Source organism: Zingiber officinale, chromosome 7A, assembly GCF_018446385.1.
Source record: "Zingiber officinale cultivar Zhangliang chromosome 7A, Zo_v1.1, whole genome shotgun sequence".
In the NCBI taxonomy this organism is placed as follows: Eukaryota; Viridiplantae; Streptophyta; class Magnoliopsida; order Zingiberales; family Zingiberaceae; genus Zingiber; species Zingiber officinale.
This window is the reverse complement of record NC_055998.1, coordinates 92,192,351-92,206,499: the sequence shown is the minus strand read 5'-3', so window position 1 is coordinate 92,206,499 and position 14,149 is coordinate 92,192,351. Positions and strand designations below refer to the sequence as shown.

Genomic DNA, 14,149 nt, shown 5'->3' with positions numbered 1-14,149 from the left:
TGCTCGATTTGTTTGTGTTAGACAATCTTGTAGTTGGAGAAAAGGGGAAAGATTATGAATTTATAAAACTAAATTTAGACTTATCTGTTGAGTTGATCTGAGCTGATAATCTTAAGTTGCTAAGTAGGGAAGGAAGAGCTGTTTGGGATAGTTGAGCTAGCTAAAAAACTAGGATGTTTTGGATACCCAATTGCCGATTGCCGACTGCTAACTGTCGAGTGCCGAGTGTCTACTATCGACTGCCGAGTGTCGAGTGCTGACTATTGATTGACGAGTGCTTACTATTGACTGACGAGTGTTGATTGCCAAGTGTTGACTATGGACTTCCGATTGCTAAGTGTTGACTGCCGACTGATGAGTGCCAAGTCGTCGACTGTCGAGTCCTTTCAAACAGTTTTCTTAAAATAGATTCGTCCCACCTTCGAATGTGCTTCAAGATTATTGTGGGTCATCTGTTTCCCAGGATACAACGACAAATTGTGAATTTCCACTAAGCACTAGTGGTCGCAGTAAATTGAGATAATACCCGAAGGCTATTAAGAGCGGCTTGACCGAGCGGATACATGGCAGAGAGGAAAACGGTGAGGGAGGAAAGGTGGATAGAGATCACTTTTCTTGCACTATAGCTTTTTCCCCCCTTCTGCATAAGATCTTGCCTTCTTATATAGGAGTGCTCACCCCTTGCCGTGTTGAATGACCGAGTAATGACTATTCAATGCATAAGTTAAATGACAGCCACCAATCATCAATGGTCGGTCATTGCTGTTTGGGAGGTTCTAGAATTGTTATTAATGTCTGATTAATGCTTCTATTACCACACTTGAGCAATAGCAAAAAAAAAAAAAATTACGTAACAAAATGTTGGTTGTTCCACTTGGGCAAATTTTACCCCGATTGATTTGACATTCGACGTGCGCATGTTGTGCTCCCACACGAGTCAACTTAGTTCAGTGTAATCCAGGCCCTAGATTTGCACCTGCCCCTATGTACCCATGCGTGAGACAGAGCCTTTCCTCATGCATTTGTTCATATTATACATGCACTTGCAACAATATAAACTAACCAACTAGCCATGAAACTCTCAATGTGGGACTAAAAACTCATACACAAAGGAGTCTCCTTCATCCACCTCTTCTTGTTTTCTATTTAAATTTCTAACAATCCCCAATATGAATAGGTATGTGATAACATTCAATAGTTGAGGCTAGTATGGGACATGTAGATTTTACCCTTTGAATCTTCCCTTGTAAAGATCTGTTTGCTTACCAGTTGATAGTAGACACAATATCCTTAAATTGTTCTGTTGTCTGTGTAAGCATTGACATATCTCACCCATGACTCGTTCTAATACAATTTAGTTCTTATAAGTATGTTCTTAGTCATGAACATGTCTGATTTTGTGAGAAGTTTTAAGACTTATGCCTTCAATTCTCTTCGAAGTAGCCCCACATTTTTCTCACATAGGTGATATCTCAAGAGTATTCCACATTACTCTATAGGATCATTAAAAGTCATGTGCTTAACCTCCATCCTTTATTAATCTATTAGGTCGTTCCCCATAGTGAGCAACTTTGTCTGTGCAATTAGGTTGTCCTTTTGAGCCTAGTTCTTGGGATCTCTAGTATGAATAGATTGGATTTCCTTTGTACTAACATTTCTCATTGGTATCAAGCTCATCTCTCACGATGAGCTTGTAAATAACTCTTTGTTTAACCCTTTGATTAGTAAATCTGTTAGATTATCCTTTGACTTCACATAGTTAACAGTGATAACTCCTGTTGAGAGTAGTTATCTCATGGTATTATGTCTATGACGTATATATCTAGACTTAAAATTATACAAATGACTCTATGTTTGACCAATTATTGATTGACTATTATAATGTATGTAAATTGCTAGCACTAGTTTCAGCCATATAGGAATATCTTCTAAAAATTATAGTAGTCATTCGGTCTCTTCACTATATTTGTCAAGAACTACAAACTTAGATTCCATCGTGGATCTGGATATTATAGTTTGCTTAAAAGATTTTCATGAAATTGTTCAGTTCCCAAAGTGAATGCATATCTACTTGTAGACTTTGAGTCTCTCATATCATATATCTAGTTCGCATTACTGTATCCTTCGATTACAGCAGGATATTCTGTACAATATAGTTCATATTCACGAGTATACGTCAAGTACCTCAGTACTCTTGTGATCCCTTTCCAGTACTCAACATCGAGATTACTTGTGTATTTTCTTAGTTTACTTACCGTGTAAGCTAAGTCTAGTCATGTACAATTCGTTAGGTATATCAAACTTTCAATCACTCAAGAGTACTCTATTTGAGAGATACTTTCTCCTCGATTCTTTGATAGATGATAACTCGTATCTATTAACGTTTGTGCTAATGTAGTATCACCATTGATGAATTTCCTAAGAATCTTGTCAACGACTAACTAAGAATAAGTCCTTCTGCTATTCTAAAAATTTTAATTCCTAGAATCACATCAACTAGGCTCATGTTTCATGTCAAATCTTGAGTTCAATATGTCTTTAGTATATTTGATTATCTTATTATTACTCCCAATGATAAATGTGTCATCTACATATAGATAGAAGATGACATAGTCATTCTATGTGGTTTTCATGTAGACACATTTATCACATTCATTGATTTTGAATCCACATTCTTTCATGTCATTATCAAATTTCTCATGCCACTATTTTGGTACTTGTTTCAAACCATATAACAACTTTACCAATCTATAAACCTTATTTTCGTTTTCTGGGATGGGAAACTGTTTAGGTTATTCTATGTAGATTTTTTCTTCTAAATCCCCATTTAGAAAGGCTACTTTTACATCTATATGATGTATTTTTAGATTCTATAGAGCGGTGATAGCCAACAATATGCTAATGAAAGTTATTCTTGACACTGGAGAATACATATCAAAGTAATTAAGATCTTCTCATTGTCGGTAATCTTTAATTATTAATTTAGCCTTGTACTAATCAATTGTGCAATCTAATTTCATTTTCTTCTTAAAAATCCACTTGCAACCCAGTGGTTTATTTCTCTTAGAAAGATCCACAAGTTCTTAAGTATGATTTGACAAGATAGAATCTATCTCATATGCAATTATCTCTTTCTGATGAGGTTTATCAAAAGAACTTACTGCTTCTGAGTAACTTTGAGACTAACTTTCCAATATGAAAGTGACAAAATCTGTTCTGTAGCATTTTTTTTCCATCCGAGCTCTTTTACTTTATTTGAGCTCAACCTCAACTGGTTCATCATCTTCTTCTTCCTCTTGTGTTTCATATACCCATTTTAAGGAACTTCCTTCCTCTCGAGTCTTTTACGAAAACACATGCTCGCAGAATAAGGTATTTTTGTATTGTATTATCGAGTTTTTGTACATATATGGTATTTACGACTCATACATAAAAAACTGATACACACTGCTATTATATACATATCCAATAAATATACAATCAAAATTTTTTGGTCCTATCTTCATCCGTTTTAGATCAGACACCAAAATTTTGACAAGACACCCCATATTCTCAAATATTTATAAGATGATTGTCTTTCATTCCACAACTCATAAGAGTGTTGGGGTTGCAAGGTTGCAAACATAGTCCCATATTGGAAACACATGGAAAAGATCATGGGTTTATAAGAGAAAAGATATCTCCATTGGCATGAGGCCTTTTGGGGAGAGCCCAAGAGCAAAGCCATGAGGGTTTAGGCCCAAAGTGGACAATATCATGCTATTGTGGAGATATCTAAATTCTTTTCGATCCTACAATTGGTATCAGAGCCTGGACTGCCAGAAGGTTTAACCGCCGACTGTGTACAAGAGCTATGGTCTGATTGAGCCATGTGAGTACAATATTGACCTCGAATAAAGAAAGTGGGGGCTCCTATGTTCGGATCAAGAGGACCAGACACCAGGCAGGAAGTCCTAGTTGCGACTAGGCAAGGAAGTCCTAGTAGGTCGGGTGGACCGAGGGGTAGGAAGACCTGGTGGGTCGAGGATCGGATGTGGGAAGCCTATGGTCCTTTGTTTGAGGGGGGGATTATTGGGGTTGCAAGGTTGCAAACATAGTCCCATATTGGAAACACATGGGAAAGATCATGGGTTTATAAGAGAAAAGATATCTCCATTGGCATGAGGCCTTTTGGGGAGAGCCCAAGAGCAAAGTCATGAGGGTTTAGGCCCAAAGTGGACAATATCATGCTATTGTGGAGATATCTAAATTCTTTTCGATCCTACAAAGAGTTCTTATATAATTTTTTTTTGTGACACCTTATTTAAAATATAATTAGTTGTTAATATAGCTCTCACATGAACTTTGATAATCTAGAGCCCAATAAAAGAGTATTTATTATTTCTTTTAGAGTGTGATTCTTTTGCTGAACAACTCCATTTTGCTAAGGAGTATAAGGAGCTGTTGTTTCGTATATGATCCCATGTTCAACACACAACTCAGGGAACGATGATACATGTTCATCGCCTGAGTCACTTCCAACCACCTCAATTTTTTTTATTAAGTTGGTTTTCAACCTCATTCTTAGAGAGAATAAATTTCTTGATAGCTTCATCTTTACTTTTGAGAAAATACATATAACAATAATTTATGTTATCATCTACAAAAGTGATGAAGTACTTATTTCACTATATGTTGTGTACCTTTTAGGTCACACACGTCGGTGTGAATTAGGTCGAGTGATCTGTTGTTTCTTTCAACATGTTGAAAAGATGACCTTATCATTTTGCTTTAACACAAATCTTACACTTATATTTCAGGTCAAGGTGAAATATAGATATGCTTTACATGTTAATTAATCTATGCAATATATCAGAGTTAACATGTTTTAGTCTACCATGCCATAAACATAAAGACTCAAGCATTTAAACAGAAGAGTTTACAATTTTATTAACCTTAGCCATTACATTGAGCTTGAATAGCCCATCAGTTACATAACCATTTTTTAAAAATATTTCATTTTTAGATAGAACAACTCCGTTCGACTCAAAAATAATGTAGAGGCCATGATTGCTTAATAGTGACTCAGACACTAGATTCTTCCGAAGCTATGGAGTATACAACATATAGTTGAGAGTCAACTCCTTGCCTAAGATCAACTTTAGCACCACTTTTCCTTGACCAATGATGTCCGAGGTTGTTAAGTTCCCCATGAATAGTTTCTTCCCATCTTTGACTTCTTCGAAGTTATGGAGCAGCTTCTTGTTGCATTAGATGTGTCTAGTGGTACCGGTATTGATCCATCATTGTCGATGGTTTGAACACACAATGCTTAGTTCGAAGACCAGCACAGAGGTCACCCATTTATGGTCCCTCCTTCAGGTTGACCTCCTGCTTTTTCATCGGATTTCTTCACTTAAAAGATTTGTGAACGATGATGCGTCTGCTTTATATAGGTATTTTGACATGTTTCGATATATCTTTTGACCTCCTTTGTGTGTAAATATTTCATGGTTTCATCTTTTTTTCCTTTATGCCAATACATTTCTATGTTGGGATACTACTCTTGTATATTTCTTATGTTAGGGCACAAAATTGAGCATAAAATGAAGATTGAAGACCAAGTTCGGAGTTTCCAACACTGAGTATAGGCGCTCATGCCCAGTGGAATGGCCTGTGCTCAGCTTCCAGTATCGAACATGAGTGGCTGTGCCTAGTGGCATGGCTTGTGTTCAGCTCGGCTTTTAATCTAGAGAGCTTGTGCCTAGCGGTACGGACCATGCTCAACCACCAGCAGTGAGCACGGGCGCCCTTGCCTAACAGGACGGCTTGTGTTGAGCTTCTGCCTCCTCACCTATTTAAGGCTCTCACGCCATTTTGAAGGGGATCCGATCTGAAAATTGTTTGAGGGTTCCAAGGAGGCTTGGAGCAAGGCAAAGAACATTTAGGAAGTGGAATCTCGGATCAAGCCTAAGCCTTTTCTCTCTTTCTCTAAGATTGTAATCGGATTTCTAAATAGTGAACATGTTTTGTGATTGTAATACCACGTTTATGGGGTAAACTCTGGATTCTAGGATTAGGGAGTAACTTCTTGCGATGTAAATTTTGAACCCTGTGGTTGTTTTGATGTGATCAACCAGGTTAGGTTAGGTCCTATTTTGGTTTGATCCCTGTGTCTAAGTATGTAGGAGCTTAGGAGCACGAGAAGTCGAGTGGAAGACACAACCAGCGAGAAGAATGACACAGGAAGATAGTCGATGGGATCGATGCATCGAAGGGAAGAAGTACTGCGAAAGAGTACACCAGTGGGCGAGAAGAACGTACGCAACGTTCGAGAGACGAGAAGCCGGAGCGGAAGCCTGCTCGAGGAGAAGGCCGGAAATTAGATTCGAGTGAGTCCTATTTCGGTAGGTCGCAATCACCCAGGCGATTGGAGTAGCTCAAGACCATATGGAGGTCGGAGAATCTGCTGAAGGTGCCTTCTAAAGGAATAAAAGACACCTCCGAGGCACCCCATGCGCCAACGCTTCCTTCAAGCCGAGGGCACCTTCCATAGGCATGGAAGACGCCCTTTATAAGCAAGGGAGGTGCCTTCCATGTCTATAGAAGGCGCCCTCGACCTATCCAAAGTAGCCGTTGGCAGCAGATAAACCTTTATCCACTGCTGCCTCGCTGGAGGCACCCTCCATTCCCCTTGGAGGTGCTCTCAAGCTACGGATAGGATTTCCAGGAGCTATAAAAAGACCCCTGGAGCTAGAAAATAGTATATCAATTCTTGTATTAACTTCCTAGCAACTGTTTGAGCTTTCATTGTGTGTAAAAAGCTTCTCCGCCTTCAGAGAAAGAGATTCTTAGTAAGCTTTATAACTTCCTTGGATTAACAACCACGTAAGTTGTAACCAAGTAAATCCTGAGTCTCTTCCTTATTTTTTTGACACTTTTATTTTATTATTAGGGTACCACTCGGATGAAATGTAAATCTAGATTGATGTGCTTCCTGCAGCAACTCCTCCCAGACAAGATGTGACTTAGGAATAGACATAATCTCTCACAAAAATAAAGAATCTCTTTCTCATTACACGAAAACTCTATCTGCTTTCCTGAGACTGCTCTGCTACATATAAATCAAAAATGCTGATTACTAGCTTGAGCCCTCTAAATCTGCTCAACAATAGGTGATTGAGAAACTCTAGACACCAGAGTCCCTCGCTAGCTCTATCTGTCTCCGCTCTACCGATCTCAACTTGGAAACTCTGTACCAATCCTGTAATCATAATCCGATGACAAGCCAAAACTCCTCAGGATTTCCTACTCAAGGCATATTAGCTTTCCCTTGAGGTTAGCTAACTCCAAATCATGAACATTTTAATTCTTCTCATGTTCTTCCAACCGACAAGAAGCATACAAAACTACTTGCTCGTGCTGCATCAAAATTGCACCTAACCCCTGATACAATACATCTATGTAGAGTGCAAATTCATTTATATTAGAAAGTAAAACTAAGATGGGTGCAACTATTGGTTTTCATTTCAACTCCTCAAACCTTCTCATAAGCCTCCATACAGGAAAATTTCATACCCTTCTTGGTCAGTCAAATCAATGACATACCTATGCTGGAAAACCCTCAAGTCCCTTGTAATATCCATCTAATCCAGATTAGGGCTGTAAACGAGTCGAGCAGAGCTCGAGCCAGAATTGGCTCGAGCTTGGCTCGACTCATTTTATGCTAGCTCGGCTCGAGCTCGAGCTCGATTGAGCTTATAAATTTGAGCTTGAACTCGGCTCGATCATTTAATCCAAGGCTCGAGCTCAACTCAAAAAGCTCGAATTAAAAGCAAGCCTTCGAGCTCGAGCTCGAGCTCAAGCCAATCATAACTTGAGCTTATTTTACTGCAATTTTAACAACTTCATCAAATTCACCCATAAAACTGATCAAATACAATTATCTATCTTTCTAATAAAAAAGTTAAATTACTGGACATCAAAACATAATTATTCTCAAACTTCATCCCAACATAATTTATACCAAATTCAAAAACATAATATTCCAAAATCCAAACCTGCTCAAAATATTAAATTTCTGCAACATATCCATCTTCATCCACAAAATTGATCAAAATACAATTATCTATTTCTCCAATAAAAGAGTCAAATTACTGAACATCAAAAAATGACCCAATATAGTTTACAGTTTTACACTAAACCCAAAAGCATGATATTCCAAAATCTAAACCTGCTCAAAATATCAAATTTCTGCAATCATCTTCATCCATAAAATTGATCAAAATATAATTATCTGTTTCTCCAATAAAAAGTCAAATTACTGAACATCAAAACATAATGACCCAACATACATGATATTCCATCCAAATTGATTAGCTGCTCAAAATATCAAATTTTTGCCACGTTCAATATCTTCCTTCATCTCAAATTCTCAGTTATATTACCTGCACTACATTCAATCAAATTCTCAGTTATATCACCTGCACTGCATTCAAACCATAATAATCAACTATAATACCTTTGTCTTCAGTACATGGATTCGATGACAATGACTTGTTCTGTTGAAAGATCATGTATGTTAGTGATAAAGCTCTTTTATTCTTTGTGAAACAATTTCATGTAGGGAAGTACTGCTAAACTGGGAACAATTGTTTAACACTATCTATATCAAAGTGACGTGCTTAGTTCTGCAGTTTTATAGTTATCTATTATAGAAAAGGCCAATCATTTGGTTAGAAGAATGAATTCTTCTTATGTACCGAGAGGCTATAATATGGATTGATATTAAGCTCAACTATAATACCATAATAATCAAACCAAAAACACATGTTAAACAAAAAACTAAAATTTAACTTACTTTAAGAGGTAGATACTGGAAGAAAAATTTCCTAGTAAGTTTTCTCTTTCTGAAAAAGAAAAATTCAAATAATTAGATGATTAGTTTGTAACTTAGAAAACTAATAATGAAATTTAACTTACTTTAGTCTTTTTTTTCAGTCCATGTATCTTTCGAAGCCAATCACCCCCACATAGAAGAGCCTGCACTGTGTCCGGAGATAGTGATGAACGATAAGAATCAATAACTCTCGTCCCTGCACTAAATGTTGCTTCTGAAGCCACTGAACTCACTGGGATAGCTAAAATATCAGCTGCCATCTTTGACAATATTGGATATTGCATTCTATTCATCTTCCACCATTCTAAACACGAAAATATTTTAGGAATCTCATTCTTCTTAAGATGACCCTTTTCAAGATAATCTACCAATTCAGATCTCTTAGTCTCCGAAGTTTCAACTTTTGCACAATAGTCATCAAAATCATCCCAACTATACACAGAACTTTGTTGATTTCTTTTAACACTTAAAGAACCAAAACTCTCAGACTCAGATGGATGAAGCGCTCCTTTATTAGTTTCTTCAGCAACATACTTTTCATAAAGAGAATTAATTATCTCCTTAACTTTTGAGATATGCTTAGAGGCATCTATTTCAGAATAAAGCTTAGGGAAGCAAAACTCAACAGCAAACATTTTTTTTGGTTGGATCTAACACATAGCTATAGCCATCAATAGATTACAATCACCCCAATACTTGTCAAATTTTTCTTTCATTTTACTAGCCAGTTGCTTAAGAAACAAATCTTCATGTTGTGCATAAGTATCCAATGACGACTTTATTTTTTGAACTTCCTGAAGAAATAAATTTGAAGTAGGATACTCACTACCTGAAATGATGTGTGTGGCTATCCAAAAAGCCTCCAACAGTGAGCAAATCTTTTAAGCTTTATTCCATTCTTCTTCTTGAGGGCAGCAACCATAAAAGTGATCACGTTCTTTGAACATTTGAAAAACTTATTTGAACTTGAGTGCACAACTTAACATTTCAAAAGTTGAGTTCCACCTAGTTTTGCAATCACGAATCAATCTTTTATCCTTCAACTGCAATTGTTGCACACACTCTGTAAATTGCATACGTCTTGCCTCTGAATGATTTACATATTCTATACTTTCCCTTATATTACTAATAATATCTTCAATCTCCCTCAACCCATCTTGAACGCACAAGTTCAAGATATGTGCACAACAACGAATATGAAATAAATTTCCTTCACATGCCAATGTTCTAGATCTTTGAATGGTATCTTTCATGTACCGAATGGCCAAATCATTACTTGAAGCATTATCAACAGTAATAGTGAAAACCTTGTTTTCAATACCCCACTCTTTCATGCACTTAAAAATGGCATCAGAAATTTGAAGACCTCCCCCTGGTGGTGGAATGTTAATGAAACTTAAAACTCTCTTTTGCAAATTCCAACAAGAATCAATCCAATGCCATGTATTCAATTTTTTGAGTCTTTGACTTCCAACAATCTGTTGTCAAACTTATTTTATCAATGCATTCAAGACTTTTCTTCAACCTCTTTTACTCAACCTCATAAATTTTCATACAATCTACTCTACATGTCGTCCTACTAATTTTTTGCCATTCAGGCATTCCACGCCTCATCATTAAATTGAACCCCTTTTCATCAAGAATGGTGAATGGATGTTCATGCATCATAATCCAATGAGCAGCTGCCTCCCTCATTTGTTCCATGTCAAATTTTCCAGAATGCAAAGTAAGAATGGATGGTGAAGCTGAATCAGTGGGCAAAAAATTCAACTTTGTTTGTTGTTCAGCTTCTCGCAAATAAATTTTTCTCTTCACACAATGTAATCTATGCCTTAAAAGACTTGATGTGGGCCCTGATTTACCCAATGTAAAAAGGGATTGGCAATGTTTACATTTGACTTTCTTTGATCCATCCATTATGTCAAAATCATTCCACACTTCTGAAATTTTTTTCCTTTTATTTGTTTTGAACCCCTCTTCCTCTTTTTCTTTAGCATTTTCTTATGTTTTTTGACCAGCTGTGATAATTTCCTTGTTGATCTCAAGATTAACTTCATTACTTTCAGTTATGGCACTATTTACGGTAAGTGGAACAGATGACTCTTCTACAGACATAACTGATCCAGAGATAAATAATTATCAAATAAATTATAAAATGCTCAAACAATAATAAAAAGAGAAAATATTGTCTATAAAGCAACATTCAAATCTTTAGTTTGTAGGAATCAAAAGAACTCCATGTAAGTACTTGCGAGAAAAAAAAAAAGCTCCAAACTTCCAAGGTCAAATCTTTGAAATCCCCCCTAAAAAATGAAGGAAACAAACCACAGCAAATCAATTCATTACCACTTCCATATATTGCAAGCACACATAATTTATAGGTCATTCATATTAAATAGACTAATAAAAACAGAACTGCAAAAGCATTAAAAATATGACTAACTTTAGGCTGAGGTTATAGTGTTATACTATAAAATGTTACATAGAATATGAATAGAAATGAAGATCAGATATGGTTATTGCTATGATTAGTTCAGAGAAATTTCCAATTTAAAGTGGAGAAATCACACCATAAAATATTACCATATAAATTAAGACAACAGAAGTGCATACACGGATTGTGCAAGAAAATATAATCTTATCGCCCACTAAAATCCAATAGGAGGGACACCTAAAGCACTGAAGAAGTTAGCCCCAAAGACACATAACATGACTAACTTGCAAATCAAGGGTTTTAAGGCATTTACTGCTCTAGGAATGATTCCATTGACTTGGGGGAAAAAATACAGAACCAACAATATACAAAAGGATCACCATATTAATTTCCAAAGTCCAGAAAACCTCAAAAGATTATTTCTCCACTCAGCTAATAGAAAAAACCACAGTACAGAAGAAACCTCTCTAAAAAAGCATTTAAAAGATACAAATAACCACATTTACAATTTACCTTGTCAGCTTTCACCGTAGTGTAAACCCAATTCCAGCAGCTCCTCTTAAGGATTTCTTCAAAGCCTAGCTTATAATGTTATGTAGAAAACCAACCTTCCACCACAGAACCAAACTGATGTTCCTATAATCAAGTTGAGGGTGACAGGGAAGGGGGTAAGTGCTGAGGGCAACGTGTGACGATTGAGGACGATAAGGAAGAGGGTGAGGGTTGAGAGCAACGTCTGACGATTGAGGGAGATAAGGAAGGGGGTGAGGGCTGAGGGTGATGGGGAAGGGGGTGAGGGCTGATCCCGACTGAGGGTGATGCTGAGTAGGCGAGACAGCGACGGTTGAGTAGGCGGCGCCGATGGAGGGCAAGGGTTGGCGGCGACGAAAGGTGAGGGCGGCGACGAAAGGTGAGGGCGGCGAAGGGTGAGAGGATGAGATTAGGGTTGAGTTGGTTGACTACTTTAACTTGGATTTAGAAAGGTATTTTTATTTTAAAAATAAACTCTCAAAAATTACACCTTTACCCTAATACTTATCATTAATTACTTAACGACCTAAATTTATCAATATTCACATGAATAGATAAAAATATATTATACATATATAGTTGGGCTCGAAAAAGCTCGACGAGCCATCGAGTTAGTATTAGAGGAGCTCGAGCTCGGCTCAAATATTAAACGAGCCAGCTCGAGCTCGGCTCGAGCTCAGTCAAAATCAAGCTCGAGCTGAGCTTTGACCGAGCGGCTCACGAGCAGCTTACGAGTGACTTGACTCGTTTGCACCCCTAATCCAGATAACTACAAACTTCCTGCACTATGTTCGGCTACGGGTAACAACCTCTATCTTCTGTGAATCTATTGATATACCTTTACTGGAGACAATGTATCCTATAAATCCTACAGAAGGTAGTCAGAATGCACATTTACTAAACTTCGAAAAGAGATATTCTCATCGAAGCATCTCTTGAACTATACAAAGATATTGTTCGTGATCCATCTCAGATAGGGAATATATTACAACATTATCAATGAAGACAATAATAACTGATCCAAACACCCTAGAAATATTCAGTTCATCAAATCTATGAACACAGCTGGGGCATTGGTATGCCAAATGGTAATATCAAGAACTCATAATGTCTGTACAACAGTCACATTCAATCGTAAGATCACTGACAACAAGTCTATAATCTAATCAACAATATCCACCAATTACAAATCATCCTCAGCATCAATCAAAATTGATAGCTCTCTGAGTAATGATAGAATGAAAGGAAATCATCCAACCTTCTATTTGAACATAGAGTATCGAAGTTATACCCAAAAATATCTTAATCATGAACTCCACTTGACTTTCAGGTGGAAAGCTTAGGAGTTCATCTAGAAATATATCTAGGTGTTCTCGAATGATACAAACTTTCGAGTGAAGTAACATACTATCCTTGTTAAATTTTATTAGCAATAGTAAATATTTCCGACATCATGAGACAGTAACTGCTTGGCTTGTATTGATGAAACAGAATATTTATTTATCATCAATCTCAATAAATTTCAAAGATGGTTGGTTCTAGGGTTGCATGGTTACTACTCTTACTCGACCGTTAAGTATAATACAATAAATGACCAACCCTTATATGTTCAAAGAATATGTTAAATCTCATCATTCTAAGTACTCAAATATCCATAGTAAAGGAATGACAATCCAAAGTCCAAAGGGTTACTTAACTTCTGGACCGAGAGTATACCCATTAAGAGGGCATCTCCATAACTCATAATCGTGCCCGTAAATGTCCTCTGAAAAATATCGACAAAAGGTCGAACACTCTGATATGAAATATAGACTTCAATACCCTAGATAATTGATTATGTGGTCAAGGTCTTGAGCTACTTGTTGGAGATAATGCTAGTTGAGTCAACTAACCATTATCTTGTAACCTATCATACACGATTGCTCCACCTAAGGTTCAGGAACCTCTAGTGACAAGCCATGCACACAAGGGTAGAAGAGCACTATCATTAATAACTGGTCAAAATAACTGTCAATCGACACTTTGCTCCTCAAAGATCATCTTATGATACTTTCACTCAGTAATAGTTGGATTTCATAGGTGTTAATCAACTAACACCACATTCTCCACATCATTATAGGTTATATATCTATATGTACCACCAAGGATATCTAACCATATCCAATAGATCCATGAGTCAGGATCTCCCATGGAACAATGTTAGCCGACTGGACTAGCCATTGCCTTGTTAACTATTATACTACCAACGAAGGTGAGATGTACTCTCTCTCAAAACATCTCAAAGTAATCACTAAGTGATGTCTTAT

General features: G+C 36.9%; 1 protein-coding gene and 1 long non-coding RNA gene across 2 annotated transcripts; both read right to left on the bottom strand.

The window, feature by feature from the left end:
* Window positions 1-8,688: 8,688 nt before the first annotated feature.
* LOC122000259 (zinc finger BED domain-containing protein RICESLEEPER 2-like) lies at window positions 8,689-9,529 on the bottom strand. Its single transcript, XM_042554725.1, has 2 exons — window positions 8,962-9,529; window positions 8,689-8,888 (listed from the first exon to the last, which is right to left on the bottom strand). Exons 1-2 carry the CDS (start codon window positions 9,511-9,513, stop codon window positions 8,871-8,873), a joined length of 570 nt encoding a protein of 189 aa, XP_042410659.1. The 5' UTR covers window positions 9,514-9,529; the 3' UTR covers window positions 8,689-8,870.
* Window positions 9,530-10,899: 1,370 nt separating this feature from the next.
* LOC122000258 lies at window positions 10,900-12,086 on the bottom strand. Its single transcript, XR_006117047.1, has 2 exons — window positions 11,826-12,086; window positions 10,900-10,995 (listed from the first exon to the last, which is right to left on the bottom strand). It is a non-coding gene; the product is annotated as an uncharacterized LOC122000258 (long non-coding RNA).
* Between the last annotated feature and the right edge of the window lie 2,063 nt (window positions 12,087-14,149).